The sequence below is a fragment of the Vigna angularis genome, chromosome 7 (genome assembly GCF_016808095.1).
Source record: "Vigna angularis cultivar LongXiaoDou No.4 chromosome 7, ASM1680809v1, whole genome shotgun sequence".
NCBI classification, from domain to species: domain Eukaryota; kingdom Viridiplantae; phylum Streptophyta; class Magnoliopsida; order Fabales; family Fabaceae; genus Vigna; species Vigna angularis.
In genome coordinates, this window is record NC_068976.1 from 3,674,904 (window position 1) to 3,696,437 (window position 21,534).

The 21,534-nt window shown below is 33.1% G+C and overlaps 1 protein-coding gene and 2 long non-coding RNA genes across 15 annotated transcripts; all 3 read right to left on the bottom strand.

The window, feature by feature from the left end:
* Positions 1-999: 999 nt before the first annotated feature.
* LOC128197977 (uncharacterized) lies at positions 1,000-1,715 on the bottom strand. Its single transcript, XR_008250742.1, has 4 exons — positions 1,632-1,715; positions 1,407-1,523; positions 1,137-1,214; positions 1,000-1,033 (listed from the first exon to the last, which is right to left on the bottom strand). It is a non-coding gene; the product is annotated as an uncharacterized LOC128197977 (long non-coding RNA).
* A 599-nt stretch (positions 1,716-2,314) lies between these two features.
* On the bottom strand, positions 2,315-3,441 carry LOC128197954 (uncharacterized). Its single transcript, XR_008250711.1, has 3 exons — positions 3,191-3,441; positions 2,948-3,053; positions 2,315-2,434 (listed from the first exon to the last, which is right to left on the bottom strand). It is a non-coding gene; the product is annotated as an uncharacterized LOC128197954 (long non-coding RNA).
* A 2,627-nt stretch (positions 3,442-6,068) lies between these two features.
* On the bottom strand, positions 6,069-17,463 carry LOC108338284 (uncharacterized). Of its 13 annotated transcripts, XM_052880863.1 has the most exons (10): positions 17,007-17,463; positions 16,793-16,932; positions 16,624-16,713; positions 14,894-14,949; positions 14,601-14,669; positions 14,338-14,408; positions 12,328-12,412; positions 11,984-12,045; positions 11,355-11,399; positions 10,875-11,260 (listed from the first exon to the last, which is right to left on the bottom strand). In XM_052880863.1, the coding sequence occupies exons 3-10, from the start codon at positions 16,634-16,636 to the stop codon at positions 11,122-11,124; spliced, it is 540 nt and encodes a 179-aa protein (XP_052736823.1). In that variant the 5' UTR covers positions 16,637-16,713; positions 16,793-16,932; positions 17,007-17,463; the 3' UTR covers positions 10,875-11,121. The 13 variants fall into 13 exon arrangements, 9 of the variants coding, with proteins under 9 accessions (XP_052736818.1, XP_052736817.1, XP_052736823.1 ...); XM_052880858.1 differs by lacking the exons at positions 14,894-14,949; positions 16,624-16,713; positions 16,793-16,932; positions 17,007-17,463 and adding exons at positions 6,069-6,705; positions 14,773-14,851; positions 15,385-15,679 and having other exon boundaries at positions 11,145-11,260; positions 14,601-14,664; XM_052880857.1 differs by lacking the exons at positions 14,894-14,949; positions 16,624-16,713; positions 16,793-16,932; positions 17,007-17,463 and adding exons at positions 14,773-14,851; positions 15,385-15,679 and having other exon boundaries at positions 10,665-11,260; positions 14,601-14,664.
* Positions 17,464-21,534: the final 4,071 nt, after the last annotated feature.

The following is a 21,534-nucleotide window of genomic DNA, read 5'->3' on the forward strand; positions in this document are numbered from 1 at the left end:
CATTGAATAGAATAACCTGCAAAGGGAGGGAAGTTTACCAGATATCAAGCTAGAATCCTTTATCTGACAAAAACGTTCTTGCTATCACAATGTCTCTACCTATTAATTATATTAGAAAAATAATTACAAATTTGACACTTCATATTGTTTTCTTAAAAAAATATTTTTCATATATTTTATTACTGTTTTTTGTGTTGCCAATTAATATCCTAAATTAGTAGTTAAAGAGTTAAAAATATATAATGAAAATATGACGAGTTTATGATATTAAATAATTAAAGGAAAAATATATTGATAAAATATAAATAATACGGGAATGAATCAGATAATAAAGTTGTTTTTATTAAAGATAGAAAAGATAGGAGAAACGTCTAATTACAGGAATTAACCGATAGTAGCTTACGAACTTGAATCACTACAGCTATAAAATCACAAGGTTCCTTTCATCAATTCCTAAATGGAACAAACTTCATTATGATCAGAAGCCACAAGGTCCCAAGCAACTTCCATCCACTACTTTTTGCCATGCAAATTTTGTCCTTGTTCATTTTATTTATTTTCGGAACACAGCCCAAGATGTTGAAGATAATGCTCTAAATACTTGCAATAAGAATTTAGTTAAATAAAATATCACCAAAATATCAGAAAAGATGAATTTAATTAAAAACTATAAAACCAAAACCAAAACCAACGGAGAAGATTTAAATAAAATACCTCTTCATCTGAATCACTAGTACTTGAGGTCTTAACAGGCTGCTTAGACACAGGCACTGACTTGGCATTGGAAACCTTTTTGGCAGCCTTCTTTTGGAAACACAGAGACATTGGGTTTGTTTAAGTTCAATATCTGATTTACTTGATAAAAACAATCACAAACAACTAATCATTTGCCTTCCAGAACATGAACCAAAAAGCACTATTAAAAGATAAATAAAATTAGTAAATTTACATTGTCTTCATCAGAGCTGCTATCATCAGAATCAAAACTATCAACTTTCTTCTTTGACACAGCAGTTGCAGAGGGCTTGACATCCTGTATATTAACAATTATAAGAACAGAACATAACGCCCAATAACAAATTTATAAGAGTAAAATAAGCTCAGTTATCAATTGCATCCAATCACCCACAACTTACATCGTCTTCATCAGAGTCTTCACTTGAATCATCGTCTGATGAAGCAGGCAGCTTTGTAGTTGCAGATATTTTCTTTTTCTAATATTATCAAGCAAGTAAACCACGAGACAAAAAATAGAAAATTATTGCACAATGTTCCCACATATATTGGCGAAATAAAGATTGTCCAAACAGAAACACACTGAACAATCTACTTGATATAATTTCTTATTTTAATTCCAGATAAAATATACAACAATTTGGTGATGTCCCACTGAGTATAAAACTTACATCGTCCTCATCAGAGCTGCTATCAGAATCAGAATCAGAACTTCCACTTGGCTGAATTTTCTTGTTAGAAGAAGTTATATTCTTTGCTGCAGCAGGGACCGCCTTAGTTTTTGGAACCTTAAAACAATATGGAAAAAAGAGGAACCGTAAATATTTCAACAAACAAAAATCCCAAATACTGATTTGGTTTTCTCTAGTTGAGACATGATGAAACGTGTTACTCACATCATCCTCGTCAGAGGATTCCTCAGATAAATCAGAAGAGCTTGCAGCTGCAGCTGGCTTACCTTTCTTTGCAGAGGCAGTTACAGAGCCATTCTTGGCAGCAGGTTTCTGAAACCAAAAAGAAAAAAGATGACAAAGCCCATAAAAATACAAATGTGAGTGATATTTCAACTGACGTAAAATTTATATTCTGGACCAAATAACAATAAAAAATAGTGAGAAACGATAACAATCACATGAAAGTTAGGCCTACTAATGCATGAAACCATGAATATAAAAAAACAGTAATTATATTCTCAATAACTCTGTCTGCAATTCAACAACTTATTTTTCTAAAGAACGAGTAGCAACGTCAAAATCCTGAAACTCCTCATATCACCTTCTTGATTTTCGGGGTTTGTCACAAAAAGAAGAAAACAAAGCTAAACAAAAACCAACTATAAACTAACACTGAAACCAAATACCAAATTCATAAAACATGCATCATGTAAATAGAGAAGAAAAAAGCTTTTTGAAGCCATTCCACACTCAAGTATTTGACTTACTAATGAATGAATAAGTGAACTAACATTATTCTTACAATGTACAACAATCAAACACATATATGGGATGTACCTTTCACAGGGATCTCTTCATCACTTTCACTTTCCTCATCACTCTCGCTATCATCATCCATATACAATTTTCAATGATGGAAATTATCACATAATCAGATAAGAAAAAACAAGTCATTATTTCCATAACAAATTTACCATTATCTTGACCTTTCACTGGAAGATCCTCCTCCTCCTCTTCTTCACTGTCTACTCAAATTACACAAAACAAAAACATGCTTGACTATAAAAACATGCCATAGTGTATGCTTTCTAGGTTGAGGACTAGTCTCCTTGAAGAAAAAAGGTTGTCTTGCGAGTTGCAATACACAAACACATCAATAGTTCAATGAAAATGAAACTGAACATTCAGCCACAACATACGTGTTTGTATTATTGCATTGTAAAAGAACACTCAAAGTAAGTATACAGAGAGGTATGTGAACAAATTACAGCTACAGTCAACGAGCTAGGTCCCATATCAAGACAATTTTCCTTAAGTGACATGATATCTGACCACTGGATTTCCATTTTTCTCTTTAGTTTGCCTTCAAGAACTTTCCAAACTAGATTTCGTTTAACGAAGTAACATTTTGCCACTAAATCACCCTCATGTTTTAATTTATACTGCCACAAAGAGAGACATCTTTGAGTTATTTAAAACTCAATGAAAATAATAGTTTCCCAAAATTCTAGAGACAAGTAGTTATATCTAGAATATACCTTCCACGAAGCAATTCTTAAAAGTGAAGCTGGGAAATTTGAAGCCTTAAGCTTTTCAACAGAGCTTGATGCAGCCGCAGCCGGACTTTCCCCTTTCAAACTAGAGCTTAAATTTTCATTTTGTGTATATGCAATAAAAGGTAAGTCATGAAACTCGTTAGTAGAACCATGAAAAACTTTGAGTGAAGCAAGAAATGGTGAGTCACAAAAACCCTTAAAAAAGAAAAAGAAAACCCTTTCAACCTCTTTTCTTCAAGACGGAACTGTGTTTTCACAGTTTGGGTGGCGCAATGTTGCTCGTGGTAGCGGATTGCAAATTTTGGTTTTTTGCAGGTGCTGATTTGTGATTTGTGGTTGATCTATTCGTAGACTGTGGTGGTGATTTAGGGCTTTGCGTTTTGATTCAATGAGGGAACAAAAATGACGTTGTTGTTGATTCTGATGACTCACGGTGATCGATACGGGCGCGAGGTGGTGGCTGGAAGATGAAGAAGATGGAGATCTAATGAAGGTGGTGCAGTGAATGACGGCGTGAAGGAGATGGTGGCCGACAAAGATGAAGAGTCGAAGAGGAAATGAAGAGTTGAAGTGGAGATGAAGAGATGAACTCAAAACGGCAGTGAAGGAAAATAAAAACGCGCCAAGGAAGGCAGATTAGGTTAACCAAAATAATATTTTACTCCGAAAGTGATTTTTTTTTAAAATATTTATAACTTAGCTGCAGTTTCACGAAACCGCCAAAACTTAGCATAGGTTTCCCAAACCGCCGGAAATAAACCTCTGGTAAAATTGAATGTTTTTGTAGTGTCATCTCCAGTTATTTTCTCATATAAGTGTTTACAAGCACACAGGCGGATGGCTTTTATTCATTTAATTATTTATTTAATTATCTTGTAATTTACATATTTTGTAATAATCATATTTATAGTTTAAAAGGAATAAACTATATTTTAAAAACATTGTAATGTGGTGTGACAAATGTAATATTTTCAAAATATTGTAAGTAACCACATTTTAAAAATATTGTAAGTTTGTTCTAAATGAATAATTTTATTTTATAACAATTTAAAAGTATTATCTAAACTGTAGTTTTATAGAACTTAAGCGTACGGCAACACCATATAAAATGTTGGCTAATATTCAATTATTTTTTACATAACAGAAAAAAATGTTAAAATAGTATGTATCGACTAAACATTATGAATAACATTATTTTCCAAAATTTTCTAATAATGTGGCTTATTGTAACATGGCAACAATATTGAAATATGTGATCTTAAAAAAGAATATTGTGTAAGAAAACTCCACAACTGTAAATTTATTGTTAAATTATTCTAAAGTTTAAGTTAATTATAGATGAACTTTTGTATATGGAAATTATTATAATTAAAATAGTATTTATTATTTACAAATTTTAGAACTTTAATTTCTAACATATATTTTTTGAATTCCTCAATAAAATTTGTCAATAATATTTTTTAATAAATTAAAATTTTATTATTGATAAAAATATTCGTTAGTAATAAATTCATCAATAGAATCTATCAGTAATAAATTTGTTGATAAAATTTGTCAAAAAAGTTATAATATTTATTATTTATAAATATTTTCATTGGTAAATTTTATCAGTAATATGAACGCTAAAATGTTTCGTTTTGGAATTTTTCATAAGTTGTAAACTTCGTTGATAAATCCAATGGTAATGGAATGTTTTGAAAATTCGCCTAGATTGGATTTTATTAAAATTGGTCACTAATGATGTGAAGATGTGAAGCAAAGATGAAGAAATGCAGAGAGAACTAAGAGAAAAAAAGAAGATGCGCGCAGAGTGAAGCGTGAATACAAGGAGTGGGTAGAACATTTAATATTTCACACCGGCTCTAAGTAAAATAGGTGTAAAAATTATTTTCTACAATGGTTCTGAGTGTAACCGGTGTAGAATTATTTATTATTTTTTACGATATTGCCACCATGTTATTTTTTATACCTATTTTTAAAGTAACTAGTGTAAAAAAGTTCTCTTTATTTACCATTTTGCCACTGCATCATTTTCTACCCTTGATGAATTTGAACAGGTATAAACAGATGCTATAAAAAGTCTATTTTGCACTAGTGTTGGCTCCTTAATTGAATACGCAATTAATACAATCGATTCTCATTAAATGCTTAGTCAAACATATTTAAAAATATGACCGTTATAGTAGTTAGACAAGCATAAATCAGTTTTCAAATCTTAACAGACTTAATTGAATACACAATCCATGTAATCGATTAATCTTTAACACTTAGAAGATTTTTGAAAACTTTTCTTTCCAAAATTCATCACAGCACATTTGAAAAATGATATGTGCAAACACACGAGTTTTAATCGATTTACCAACTAACGTAATCGATTCAAAACTTATTGTTTTGCCACAGTTTAAAACTCAAGTTGTCTGATGACCTTAATTGATTATCACAACACTGTAATCGATTAAGTCATGCATATATGCTTTTGTGCATGTGGTTTTTCTATTTCAAAACATATATTTTTGTTATGACCTCAACAAGTGTATCGAATCGTATCAAGTAATAATAAATGGTAAGAGCGAGTATCGTATCCCAGAAGACTCACGACACTAAACAATCGTGTAATTACTTAACTAATTAAGACTGAAAATCTATTTTGTTGGTGTTTAAATGCAATTGCAACAAAAGTAAATATGAATGCAAATTGATCAATTGAGGCTTGACACAAGAATGAATGGTGTTGATAATATGAGATGATTATGTTGTTGGGGTTTAGATTTCACCTTCCTTACTTTCATGTATATAAGAATTCATCTTCTTCATTAATTTGTTAACGTCACTTTCTAAATTACTTAGAACTCGATCCCTCGGCGTAAAAAGTCTATCCTTAATTATTAGACCACAATCCCTTGCAATTTTTAATAATCAATTATGCATTACGAACAGAAGCTTAAGACAACCAAACATCCTATCCTTATCCTTAGGCAATATTTCTTTTGGGCGAAATTATCCAAATCAAGGTTTTTAGGTATTTTCCAATAACAAAGAAATCCAAACATCATGCTATGAGTGATCAAAACATAACAAGCATTGAGCAAAGGAGGAAATCACTAACAATTAATGAAAGAAGCATAAAATAATTCAAATCATATTCAAATACATGAAAGTTTAGAGGTTACATCTTTCCCAACAACAAATGAGTTTAGTTCTCTATCGTCATGGAGAACCTTGGTGTACAATGGAATGAAAGTGAGATAAAAAACCTAGAAAACGAAGAGGAGAGCTCCCGCATCCAAATCTGCCTCCAAAGGGTCAAAAAGTGTGTTTTTGCGCTTCAGCCTTCTTGAGATGTGAATCCTAGGGCGTGCAAATCCTTAAATAGATCAAAAATAAGTCCAAAGGCCCAACATGCTGGCGCTCAGCGCCCCTACTTAGGGCAACCGGGCGAGCTTGCGAGAGAAGTGGTGCTGAGGGCCCTGAAAGGGGCAACCAGGCGTCTTGCGATACCTGAAGTCTGGCGCTCAGGACCCCTTAGGGGGCAAGCAGTGCTAGTGCGTGACTGCTGGCGCTGAGGGCCCTAAAAAAGGGCAACCAGGTGTGGTCGCGTGAGAACCTGCGCCCAGGGCTCCAGAAAAGGGCAACCAAGCATCCTGCGACCTTTTGTAGCTTTCTCTTTTGGTGCTTTTTCTATGCTTTCTGAGTTCCAACTCCTTGATACTTTAACTCCTCTTCCAAATCATTTCAATAACCTACAAAATCAAGGGAATTAGTGATAAAAATCATCAAGTATAACCTCAACTCTCTTATTCACACAATTAAACTCAAAATGAGAGATTAAGCAAGTTTCTAGTAAAAAAGGGTTAATTTAGTATATAAATTGAATCACAGATAACGATAAAATCAACCGTTATCACAATCCCAAACTTGAAACTTAGCTTGTCCTCAAGCACAACAAAATGTAACTTAGCCTAAACAAAATAACATCACTACAAAGGTTTAACACACTAAAAAGCATTTTTTTTTTCTTAGACAAGTAAATTACTCATGTCTGCTCATCACAGAAATATCAGTCAAGATGTAATGATGACTTAACCCATCAAGCTTAACTATGGTGCTCACATACTCAAAGAATATACAACAGATGCAAACCTTATGACTGATCGACAACCAAGCAAGAATGTTATCCTATAGTGCATGGAGTTATTCCTCACCAAGGAAAGTGTTTCACTCAAGCTCAAAAAGTGTATAGTGAGGTAACACTTTCACTCTACTATCACAATGTCACATAACTCAACTTTGCCTAGATTAGTGTTGCTCGAAGGAGATGATCGCTTTGGGTGGTTTTTACGGTGACATTGGTGATGGTAGGTCGAGAGGCGAATAAGATGGTTGTAGTGGAATGAACCTGTGGCACCCATTGAGAAGAGGAACTCATGATGAAGCTTCTGCAGGTTGGTGAGACTTTGCACTTTTCGACACGGTGGATTGTGCCAGGTTAGTCCGGTGAGGTGATTGTTTGCCTAAAGAACATTAAAGGCGACACAAGGAAGTAGAAAGGAAATTAAGGTTTCTGGTGGAAGAGACGAAGCTGACATGGTAGAATCTAATAAGGTGGTTGCCTCTTATTGGTTGTGTAGAGGATCACCACACGTGGCAAGATATGATTGGCTCATCTTTGTATGCTAGGATTGATGCATATATGGCAGCCTTTGATTATATTTGAGCGGTAGGAGGGGTGTATGCATAGAAAATTTAGGGGTGTAGGAGAAAAGGCTAATTGTTTGACCGATTGCCGAAAAAAAGGTGTATCTTTGTAAAAATAAGGATGCCTTTAGCACTTTGTAATTTACTTTTCTTGTATATACTAATTTTTGGCTTCATTTTTAAACTTGTAAGAAAAGACTAACTTATTTTCATGTTTTGAATCAATCAAACTTTAATTTCAGTTGCATCAACAAACATTAGACTATCCAATTGTCACAACTAAAAATCACTTTTTAAGCTTTTTTAATTCCTAAACCTGATAAATCTAATTGTCACAAATTTTATTCAAATCACTCATTCAAACACTAGAATTCAGTCAAAAATTTGAATTTAAACCATAAATGTGAGCATAAATATGCACCCATCAGAAGAATATCTTGTTAAATTGGAGAAGGAACTTAGAGTTCACAATGCTAAACAAGAGATGGCATAAGAAAAGATAAGAAAGAGTAAGAGTAGAAGTAGAAGTCACATTAGGAGGAGTTCAAGAACTTCAACTCAAAATACACACACTCCCTCATATCTTGAGGTAGATAGTAGGGTTCTTAATCAATACTATCAACCTCCACCAAATACTACAAGAGGGAGGGCAAACAAGTAGAAGAATATAACCCTCTAGGAATCTAGGGAGAGAAAAGAGAGAGGAAAGAAATAAAAGAGAAGAAAAAGAGAACCATGATCACAGTAGTGAAATCAAATTATTTAAGTGTCTTAGTAGAGGTCACATTACATCACAATGCCCCACCAAAAGGACCATGATCCTAAGGGGTGTGGATGAATATAGTAGCCAAGAAGAAAAAAGTGGGAGTGGGAGAATTGATGCAAACAAGCAAGAAGAATGTGCAAGTAAGGATGTCAATCCTTGTGAGGGAGAACTTCTTATGATAAGGAGGATTCTCCATAACTAACCTAGTTCACAAGAGTTCACGCAAAAAGACAACATTTTACACGCTATATGTAAAATCTTAAACAAAACATGTTCTCTTGTTGTGGATAGTGGTTCATGTTCAAATTGTTGTACTTCATCCTCTTACACCTTCTCAAGTGGAAGAGGATTAAGCGCAAATGAGAAAGAAAATAGAACAAGAAAGAGAAAAGAAGAAGAGGTAAAAAGAAAATAAAATACACCTTTTGTTCTAAGTGCCAACACATGATGCACAATTCTCAAGAATGCTCCAACAAGAATATTATGATGTTAAGGGATAAAGGCTTCTGTAAAGATCTAAAGGTCTCCTTACCATCTTCCTCTAGAAGCATGGCAAGAAAAGACCCAAAGGATCCTTATGTTGGAAATAAAATCTTCAAGAAACATGTTTTTACTTTCCAAGACCTTAATCATTCATTTGATTTAAGGTGTATCCTTCTTGGGAGCTATATCCTTCACATAATCATAACACTTGTTCTAACTCGTGCTATAAAATGTTTAAAGTTGAGGGTGTTGATAAGTGTTTGATATTGTCAACACCCAATTTTGTCTGGGTAAATAAATTCATCACAAAAATAAATATAAAAAAAAGAACAAAAAAAATAAATAATAAAAATACTATTTGTTTTACTGTTTGCACCTATAAATTACCTTTTTAATTCTTAGTCCAATGGCCCAAAATAATCCCACATTTTTTTTACTTCCTCACCACCTCTTTTTTTCTTAACACACCCCACTCTCCACATCACCTTCCACCTCATCCTCCACATCATCTACCTTTTTCATTTATTTTTCCACCTCATTTCTATATTAATTTTTATATACCAACTTTTCTAATTATTCCACTCACATTTTTAATTTATACTTTATCCATCACCTTCTCCGCTAACTTTTTTTATTCTTTCCTTCATCCATTTTCTTCATCTACTTTTTCACCACCTTTTTATATTAAATTCTCTTTCTAACTTTTAAATCATATTTTATTCACCATCTTCTCCACCAACATATTTTATTATTTCCTTCCTCCATTTTCTCCATCTACTTTTCCACCCCACTTTTATATTAATTTCTCTTACTAACTTTTATTTATTCCATTCACTTTTCTCCATCTACTTTTCCATCCCACTTTTATATTAATTTCTCTTACTAACTTTTATTTATTCCATTCACTTTTCTAAATCATATTTTATTCACCATCTTCTCCACCATTATATTTTATTATTTCCTTCATCCATTTTTTCCATCTACTTTTCCATCCCACTTTTATATTAATTTCTCATACTAACTTTTATTTATTCCATTCACTTTTCTAAATCATATTTTATTCACCACCTTCTCCACCAACATATTTTATTATTTCCTACATCTGTTTTCTCCATGTACTTTTTCACCCCACTTTTATATTAATTTCTCTTACTAACTTTTATTTATACCATCTACTTTTCTAAATTATATTTTATCTATCACCTTCTCCACCAACCTTTTAGTATTATTTTCTACATCTACCTTCTTTCTCTAATTTTGCCACCCACTTATTATATTATTTTTATTCATCAACTTTCTCCATTCATAACTCTATAAATACCCATCCATTCTTCACTCCACACACACACACAATTACATAATATTCATCTCTTCTCTCTCAAAATCTCTTCATTCCATCCCAAAACTCTACTTCATTTTTCTCTCACACTTTACTATTTCCTAATCCCATTATACATATTAAATCACATACCATATTTCTACTTCAAGGTCATCTTCTTCACCTTATATCTACCTCTTCTCACAACTTATTACACACTACAAGAAAAAAGTGTATTATATACAGCAAAAATCCGTATATAAGACCCAAAATCCGTATATAATACCGTCGTAGCTAGGTTTATATACGGATTTATCCGTATATAATTTATATACAGAAATTATATATCCGTATATAATTTCTGTATATAAATTATATACGGATAAATCCGTATATAATTTCCGTACATAAATTATATACGGATAAATCCGTATATAATGGTTTAAGAAGAGCTAAATAAATGCCCTGTATATAGCAGTTTCCCATGCACAATATACAAGCAGAATAAAAGTTCTTATTCTATTGACAAACCTTCTGGATTAGACCAATAAATATAAATATAAAAATTAATGTTAACCTATCTAAACCAATATTCATTATATATTCTAATTTCTCTGCATATGTTATTTTATATATATATATAAATTATATAAAAAGAAATTGTGATGTTCACCATATGCTTAAAATTCCTCAAACTCATGGTATAACACTTTAATGGAGTGATGTCTAATATTTAGTTTAATGAAGCTCAACCTAATAAGAGTAATTTGCTGACTCTTAAGAAAGACCCAATATATTATCAAGTTCAGAGTTAAACAACTATTAATCAACAGTTCCAATAAAAATTAACAAGTAGCTCAGAACTCACTGTCTCTAAAATAGGTTTTTTAAATGTTAGATAATCGATAGGGACATACCACTAAACAGTTTAAAAGACGTGGGAAGGGTTCTTCGTTGAGTGGTCAATGCTAAATCAGATTTCTTTGATAAGTAAAGGGCAGGATCAATAATGATGGGCCTTGCTCTTTGATTCCTGCATAGAATAAGTAATATAAGTCAGGGGAGAAAAACATGCAGAATATAGTCTACAAAAAATTTTCAGATGCATAATAATCAAATTCACTTACAATTTCCAACCAGCAATGTGTGTATGCTCAATGAAATTTAGATTCCTTGACAGATTCGAGAAAACATAAAGCAAATATGCAAAAGCAGAAAACAAATATCAAATGGGTTTAGGGAGTAAACTTTTTGCATGTTTGTCTTGATAAATGCTTAAACTAAAACTATAAACAGCATGGAATGATCTATACGAATCTGGATTTATGCCAAATGATACACTATCAGACAGAAAGAAGATGTTGAAACCAGAAGACTAAAATCATTGAGTACAAAATACCATGAAGCAAATTGTTACGCAGTTATGCAGGTACTATAAGCTTTCCTTCTTGGTAGCAGAATCTATTTCAACAACTTAAAGAATAGAAGAAAAAAATCAAGCAACCTCAAAGAAAAGTGAGACAAATTATAAGATAATATATTCATATGTACAATAATCATATAAACTATATACCATGAAGCTGCAAATTCAAGTGCACAAGTCTCATTACTATAGTGCATGTGCAAAATCTTAACTACACTGGCCAATTCTTAAGCAATCAACTTTGCAACAAAGGAGTTACAAGTTTTCAGAACAACAAAAAACATTAATTAGCAAATATAAGCTCAATCATTAAATAAGAGGATATCCTAGTACCATAAATGCAACCAAAAATGCACTGCAAGGTGGATGGGAAATTGTTTTCTGCTGCAATTGACCTGCAGAATATAAACATCAATCTTTTAACTGTTTACAACTATTGATAGTACATATAACTTCACAAAAATGCCAACTAATAAGAGTAAATTTCAATGTGCAGATTAGAAAAGCTACCCTTCAAAGTAGACTATAAGCTTAAGCGATTAAAGGAACTCGTGGTCAATAAATTTTTGTGAGTGGAAATTGACAAGCTATATAGACAGCACAACTTGCACAATCTAAAGTTAAATATCCACATGGTTAAGAGAGAGGAAAAAAAATAGCACATCTTGTTTCCTTACTAATTCACCACTCAGATTCATGTAAGTCCGAGGAGGCTTTGCAAGGAAGACAAGAACTTCACCAACAAAACCTGCAACAAACCAACTTGCGAAAAAATTTATCAATACAATAAACATAGACAGAAAAACAGAAAATAGAAATATCTAAGCAAGGCAGTGGGCAAACCTTTTCCGAAAATGGCTTTGGAATAGGAAGTGTTCATAGGAATCCCCTAAGATTCAGCAAATGCATCAATCATCTCAAAGCCCATCTAGACAATCATCAAATCAAACTTGTATTTCAGATTTAGCCATTTGTTCAAGAGGATTTATTTTTTCCTATTTAGCTATTGATCTGATCTCTGTTCTTATTTACTTAGCAGTCTTTAGAAACTTATTTTTAAATGTTTTAATGGTTTAATAACATTTTAACCATTTTGACAGTTTTAAACAAAAAAAATGCCAAAAATAAAAGGTGACCAAAGATGAAAGGAAAACAGCTACATTAATAAATACATCACCATATGCTATAAGCTTGTGCAAAACAACCATTGATTAATCTTAAAGAAAAGTACAAACCAGTATATGGACAAAGCAATTGAACATCAAAACTCTGAAACTCAAGCAGAGCAATGTACTATATTTAAAGAAGCATGTAAGTGTATGTATGTTACATGAAAATTCAAAACCATCAATACCTGCCCCTATACTCATTGTATTCATCTTATTCAAAATCAAATCACGTTACTGGATAATTAAAACCAAAGGTTTCTGAAAATGTGAGTAATATTTTTGCAATTTTTTTATATTATCATATTATCGTTTCTGTGTATATTCTTTTCCCCGAATAATTTATCATCTAAAACTAAAACTTGTTTATTTTATTCCCATTTTAAAAATATTTTTATGAAATGAAATTGATAGTGTAAATGAGAATTCGTTATCACCAAAGATTATATAGCATGAGCTATAAGGATCTATTACAGTTAACAAGCAAGGAATAACTATACAAAACAAAAAAGAGAAGTTAATTCATGACATCAAATGATTAACATTTAAAATAAACACTACTAGTAAGGTAAGTTTTTTCTCTGCTATTTTTTATTCCAGTAAGCTTCAAAGAAATTGGTCAAAGTGGGAAGTAAGGCATGGTGCATGATGACACACGGCTGAAAACAATAAGTGGAGGACCCTTTGTGACATGGAAAGCACTATATTATTGGAGAAATGAGAGACTTGATACGTGAAAGAAGAAGGGGGCAGTGTGGAATTAATGGAAAGGAAATGACCTCTTTTCTTGGCTGAAACAAAGTACATGATGACAAGGAAGCCACCCACATATAGGACAGACTAAGGAAGAAAGTGGAGAGCACATAGTTAATCACAGTGAAAAACAAATAAGTAAAAGTAAATAATTAGCATGCATGGGTTTTACTGTTACAGAGTTAAGCATAAAAAAAAGATAGTTATGGGAACTGTCAACCTTCTTGGCCTTGTTGGTGGCTTCCTTGCTGATGCCAAACTTGGGAGATACCTCACTGTTGCCATATCTGCAACCATAGCTGCTGTGGTATGTTAAAAGATTTGCATATTTTGATACACTCAATAGTCACTTAACTCATTTCTCTGGCTTTTAACCACACTTAGGCAACCAATTTTCTCTCTTCCCTTAAGGGAAAGTAGTTTTCAAGTGCAAATTATACAATTAATTTTAAAAGAATGTTCACTATTACTCTTAACATCTTTCTATCTATACTAGAAGTCAGTAATTAGTTTTCATGTCACTTGTCTTGGACCAGGGAGTGAGTTTGTTATAAAGAGACTGCATGTACCCAAAAAAGCTATATCTTGATCTTTTTTATACCTGACATAAGAAGATATGTATGTGAATTCATCTGATAATACTAGTTGATATTTTAAGTTTCTTCATATTTTAATCTAGTGAGAAATCAAACATTAAATAGAAAAAAAAACGAATTAAATATGAACCATACATAACTAAAATATAAAATGCTTTAAAGCCATACTTACAAGTCCAATATTGTAGGGATAAGCCTTGGTAGGGAAGTCTTTAACTGTACTCGTGTTATGAGACCTACCATCTAAAACAATCAAGTAAAAAAGTCATAAATTATACACTAAAATACTCATTTATGTTCATCAACCACACAAACAGAACATGTTCAAAAACTTAACTTTTATAGATGTATCAGCAAAAAAAGGATCCAGAAAATTATAAAGACTCCTATAAGGAGCAGAATGCAAGAACAAAAGTAAAGAAAAATAGTAGTGACCTTAAGGTCTCTTGAAGCTGCCCAAACTCTCAACAAAAGCTCAAAAGCTGAATTTAGAAATGACCTGCACTACATAGAGAATTAGAGATATTTCTCACCTACAGATAAGAAATAAAGGGAACAAGATGTGTTGAATCACAAAATAAACTAGAAGATTGTATATTGATCTCACATGACATCAGCATCTTGAGGAAAATGTGAAGGAAAGTCTATACTATATTGCCAAGACGCTTGACACCAACACTTAAATGCTGAAAAAAATTATAAATTATGAGATAACTGGATCAGATTACCAGTAACAGTAACATCTTTGAGCAATGTTGGCCAAAAATCATCCTCCCCCGTTCGCCTACCATAAAAAAATGAAAGCTCAACACAAACGGATCATAAATTTTCAAAATTTATATTTTAAAACAACTTAAAAATATTTCAATGATGTATCAGTCATAATATAACACATTACCAACTAAACCTAGAGTGAACTTTAGAAAAACGTACAAAGAAAATAAAATCACCAAAATTGACATGCTCCAAAACCAGGTAGCCAAGATTTTCACGCCCATGCTAATACAAATCTCCAATTTTAGCATCCATTCAAAATGTTAGCCTACTAATAACACCAATTTATCTTAAAATGTTTTTCTTTGGCCAATGTCTCTTTAAAATTCCAGAAACCAAAAGATGCACGTGTCCTTTAAAAATCAAATGGTCTAAAACTACAAAAATTTCAACAAACCTTGCCAAATTAATCAAAATCCACAACTCAAACCATCATACAACTTACAACTTCTCTTTAGCTCCTTCCTCGTTAACGTCTGAATTCTAGCAGTAATCATATGATTTCTCACATGACTCAAATAACAAGTTCGGACACCATAGGCCTAGCCATAAACATTTTCTTTGATAGAAATGTTTTTTAATACCCTCTGTACCAACCAACAATATAAGAATGATGTAAACATAGACAAAGAATAAATTAGCTCTCCTTATTCCTTAATTTTGTTAGTTCCAACTATATATGTAGTAACACTTTTGAAGTTCATAGTGATCATATTGACCAAACTCCAGCTTATGCACTGACTTACTTTAATCATGTGACCACAGCTGGCATCAGTGTGTCTAAAATCATCAACAGGTCCAGCATGTGATGCCTTTTTTTTCGAGTCCTCTAGTAAAGTGAATTTCAATTTTGACAACCTTCGTCCAAATCTTCTCTCCAGGCAAATTTGAAACCATTCAATTTCCAGCAAATTATTTGTCCATGTGGAAAATAAATTGGGGGAAGGACAACTTCATTTCAAACCTTGAATCACTTTTTGTTCAACCATCTATTAAATGAAGACTCAGGAATTATGCTTATCTCTCAAAAAAATTTATGTCAACAAGCTTAACATCCAATCCCCCAAAAATCAGACAAGCTATTTTTTTTAGGAAATCATCTTTCAAATTAAAATCAACATAGTCACGGTCACCTTAAGCTTCCTTATCATCTATTAAATCATCTAACAAAGTAAAATCACACAATAAAACAAATCCATCAAATGTGAACATAACACCAATTATCAACCCTTCTAATCCTCAACACTCTTGTCTGGATCTTAAACTGATCATGGCCAATGCAGCATCACAGATAATATCCATATTACGTGTCAGGTAGATAAATTAAAATCTAGCAACAGTATGCAGATATAGAATCTTTGCAATTGGGTAACATATGCCAGGATCAACCATAATTTCCAATATGCCAATATCTGATTTGCTTCCTATGCCTAAAGACCCTCATATAATGCCAACAAGTCTTAATGGTCAGACTGATTCATCAGAGCGCACACAATATAAGTCAATGGAAGATCTTGGGTCAAGACGTGGTACGAACACAATATAACAGAAAACCACATCATTTCCACTAACAATCGAGACACACAACAAACAATTGTACTAAAATAGACGGTCATCATGAGAAGACAATACTCATTTTCAATAATATCAATTAAACACAAACCCAAGTCTAATGAATTAATACCTGGAAGGTGCATAAGGCAATTGGAGCTCCACCTTATCTCTTCCAACGGGAACAAACCAACCTAGGGTTTCAAAATTCGGGATTTCCAACCTCCAAAGAAACAAGAACAATAATCGGTCAATGTAACATTATAGATACTATGAAAATGAAGCAAATTTGGATTACTTACCAGATGAAGGTTTCAACTAACCACGGAGGTCGTCCTACAATGTTTGCTGAACGAGATTGTTTCGGCAGGCAACGACGCACAACCACATTTAGGAAAAATGCTTCCAAGCCCTTTAGTGTGTTCGATAGAAGAGCCTTTCACTGCGTTCGACAGAGGAGACTTCAAGTTAGCCTTTGAGAGAGGTTCAACGAGGGAGAAGGTTGCAGTAGCATACAGAATAACGCTCCATGAGGGAGAATAAGCCTGAACGAGGGAGAAGGTTGCAGTGAGTGAGGAAGATTAATGACGAGAACGAGGCATAGGTACGAGTGGAGAAGGACGAATAGCTAGGGCTCGAGAAGGGGAGAAACTTGGCTCGAGGGAGGGAGGGAGAAAAGTGATACTTCTATATTATTTAGTTTTATTTTTTAATTATTAATTATCTCCATATCCGTATAAAAAATCAGCGGGTAAATATTTTGTCAACTTACATACGGTCTTACATACGGATCTATCCCTGGAAAAGGTCCCGCTTACACACGCCAATTTTACCCACCGATATTATATACGGATAATCCGTATATAACATTTTACCTCATTATATACGGATTTTTCCGTATGTAAGGCTATTCCACAGATCCGTATATAAAATCCGTATATAACATCCCTGTTATATACGGATAAAAATCCGTATATAATAATCTGTATATAATTGTCATTTTTCTTGTAGTGACAAGTAAGGTTTTGCTTTATCATTCAAATCTTCGACAAGGTACACATATTCTTTTCATTCTATTTATATATGCATTTTGATCATTTTTTTTAGTTTATAAATTTATCTTGTTTTCTACCACAATTTTATCATATGCTTTTTCACATTTTTATGTCATAGATATTTCAACTCATCTCTCTTTCTTAATAAAAAGCAAATAAAAAATGACAAAAATATATAAAACTTTAAAAAATATATAATAATATAAATAACTGTATGAGTACTCGTGCGATCGTACGCATCAGCCTAGTACTCATTCCCAAAATATAAAAATAAACAAAAAAATCGTATGAGTACTCGTGCAATCGTATGCATCAGCCTAGTACTCATTACGCAAAACAATAAAAATAAACAAAAAAAGTCGTATGAGTACTCGTGCGATCGTACGCATCAGTCTAGTATTCATTACCCAAAATATAAAAATAAACAAAAAAGTCGTATGAATACTCGTGCGATCGTACGCATCAGCTTAGTGCTCATTACACAAAACAATAAAAAATAAACAAAAAGCTGTGTGAGTATTCGTGCGATCGTATGTATCACCCTAGTGCTCATTATGTAAAATCTAAATATTATATCAAAATACCAAAAAAAATATATAAAATCTCCAAAAAGTAAAAAAAAATATCAAATTCTCATGTATTTAATCTAAGCCAGAATTACGTGATCCTTGATTCTCCATCAAAAGTGGAGATACGTAGGAGCAAGGTCAATCCTTATCGGGTTCACCTCCCAAAAATCCAAAATTACCCATAAGCATTCTCAAAAAATTTCTAAATCATTTTCAAACATATTTTTAAAAGAAATACGTACCCTTGATTTCTCACACAAAAATACGTAGGAGCAAGGTCAATCCTTGTTAGGCTTCCTAAAACTAAAACAATAATTTTCTTTTATTTTTATTGTCTTGCATTGTTATTTTCGGGGAAAAATGACATTTTGAAAACCATATCATCTTTGCACATTTAATTAAAGGTACTGCTTTTGGGCAGGCGTTGTAGGATGCTAATACCTTCCCTATGCGTAACCGACTCCCGATTCCATAATCTTTTGTTTCGTAGACAATGTCTTTATTTTATGGTTTTTCTGTAGTTTTCCAGAATAAACTATGGTGGTGACTCCAAACTCTAATTTTCAAAGATTAATTATTTTAAAAAAAGTCTCGCCATCAATCCCTATCGTGATCCCGGTTGCGACAAATATTAGTGAAATTCAATGTTTAATTAACACTTATCTTATTTTGATTACTTATAAATTCTATGATAGCTACCCCAATTTTACTTGTTTTGTAGAAATACACGAATCTAAGGAGTTAAATTTGCAATTTTAAGAAAAGAAGAAGAAATCCAACCACTTTTAGAAGAATCTGCCTTGTCATAGCTAAAGTGCCACCTGAGGGCTTGAGCTATGAAGCAAACTCATCCATGAAGGTTTCCTTGAGCCATGAGCTGGAGTTTGAGCCTTAGAGGAATGCTTCAATATTAAGCAACCTTGAACAACTCTAGCCCATGATTTCATAGTCTGAGCCATGGAAGAAAGCCATAAAGGAGGAAACCTCAACGTTGGAGCTATGAGCTACCGCCTGAGCCGTGATACGAAAGTCTATAAAATAAAACATTCTAGATAGATTCAAAGAGAGGTGGAGCAAAAGAGAACTAGAGAGAGAAAATACTTTGGTCTTAGCCATCTTAGGGTGATTTTAGAGAAAGACTCTAGCGAGTCTCTCACACATCATCCTTGTAATTCATAGACACATTCTTAGAGGATTAGGAGATGTTTTCCTCCTCCTTCATTGTACTTATTATCATACTCATGAGAAGGTAGACCTCCATTGTTGTTGAAACATAATGTAGTATATTCAAACTCTTTTGTATTCAGTGACACTTTCATTTACACAGTTTTCATTTGATTTAAAGTGGTTAATTGATTTATGTTTTATTGTGGGATGAATTGATCACTTATCCTGTTTAACTAGCTTAAGATTGAGCAAAAGCTATTATTGAGTTGTGGTCCAATCAGTTTTCCTGTATGTTTCTGGATGAAATAAGCCAGGGATGTGCAGTTGGAATAGAGTCTTATTCGTAATGCAGGTGAGTCGTACACAATCACTAACATGTTTCATACTGGACAATGGGCAAAATACTAGTCTTTGGGTACCGAGATGGGCCTAGAGTACCATATAGAGCACTCCTAAGACTTGATCACTTGAAGCTACAGACTTGAGGAATATCTGATATAAGAGAGGAGGAATATGTGAAATCAGACTCCAACACAATTTTAATTATTATAATAATTTATTTGATAGCTTAAATCAATTTCTAGATTAAAGTGACAATACTGTCGACCTCCATACTCACTTTTTACACAAAACGGTGTCATATTAAAACATGGAAAATGGGGACTTGAGGTATGTATCATGATGCAATGATTAAATGGGCTAGAATGGTGTTGGGAGTGGTATTTTTGGACAGGTGCAATTGCTATTTGGTTGTCATTGACGCTGGTTTTGTTATACTTTGGTGTATAATTTTATTTTGGTTTTTCTCTAGTTATCGATGCAAGTTCAGGTTCATTTTAATTTTTGTTAAGCGTTGCAAGTGATGGAATTGGAATGAGGCCTAATGCCCAATATTTAAGAACTACTGACCCACTTAACATGCTGGAATTTAGGTAGTTATACGCTTTATCTGTCACTTGGTTTTAGAAAATGATTTAGACTGTATTAAAGCTCTTTGGTGCAGGTTTTTAGTTGATGTCAATGTTAAGTCCTTGGACATGTTCTAAGGCTAGAATGATGACTTTGTGGTGGTTTTTGCAAGCTATCTTGGTGTGGAAATGTGATACTTGGAAGTGTACATGCTTTATGATTTAGTGCAACCTATACTTTAGATATTATATTATTGAGTTTATAATGATGGCGTGATGGTGCAATATATAACATAAATGGATATGGGCGCTATATAGGTTCAATACTTTTTAAGTATATAAATTGTTTGTTATGAATGATAAGGAAGTAGATAGGTTTTAAAGTTGGAGCATTGAATTAGTGGTAGCATTGTGAGAACTAATGAGAGAAGACTATTAGATTTGTACTATACATGGGTAGCCGACCGTCCTAGGAGAGGACCATCTACACCGACCGGTAATTCAATGATTGTGAACCAAGTAAGATGGATGTCGTTAATGACCAATTAATACACTTGTTGACCATATTAGTGGGAAATATACGGTATTTATGGGCAGTTAGCAGGTATATTATTAAATATTAATGGTTTGATTGCCGTATCAAATATGAATATACGACATTATTGCCATATCCAATATGAATTAACGAGCTTGATTGCCATAAGCCCTATAAATATAGGGTTAATGTCCAGGTAAAGACATCTTTATCTATTACAATAAAATATAGACCTCTTTATGAAACATATCTGACTTGAGCGTCGGAGTGTCTTCTGTAGGTCAACAACCCATCGGAGTGGATTACGTTCTCGGAGATGATTGAAGATCAAAAGAGAGAGGACAGAGCAAGGAAGGATGACTGATCCTCGGACCAATTCAACCGAAACAAGATCTATAGGTTCAAATGAACTGAAGTGTGGGTATAGATAATGCATGCAATGTGAGTTCGTGGCATGAACATGATAGTCTTATTGAAGTGGAATCCATCCATGTAAGTGTGGGGAGGTGTGAATGAGGGAGGTAGGGAGAATTTTGGTGTAATTATATTATATATAATATGATGCATGTAAACATGTGGCATATGGTTACGTGAAGTGGAAAAAGGGTGTAGGGTCACATGGGTGTAAGTGTGTTTTGCATCTAAATGATGAAAGGAAGTTATGTGAGAGTGAAAACATGAGAGGAAAGTGTATATAATTTGGTGGACCCATGTGGGACCCACTTGGGGATAAGTGAATGATTTTTCGTGATTAGGTAAAAAAGAATGATATGATGAAGTATGGAAGATGACACATTTGTAGAGATAGTT

What these genes read in the sequence shown, in the direction of transcription:
- LOC108338284 (XM_052880857.1), bottom strand. Translation starts at nt 15,436, where the DNA reads ATGATTACTGCTAGAATTCAGACGTTAACGAGGAAGGAGCTAAAGAGA. An exon ending in CATTTTTGGTTGCATTTATG is followed by an intron (nt 11,400 to 11,983) that starts GTACTAGGATAT and finishes GAATCTGTCAAG; the next exon opens with GAATCTAAATTTCATTGAGC. An exon ending in CACATTGCTGGTTGGAAATT is followed by an intron (nt 11,261 to 11,354) that starts GTAAGTGAATTT and finishes TATTCTATGCAG; the next exon opens with GAATCAAAGAGCAAGGCCCA.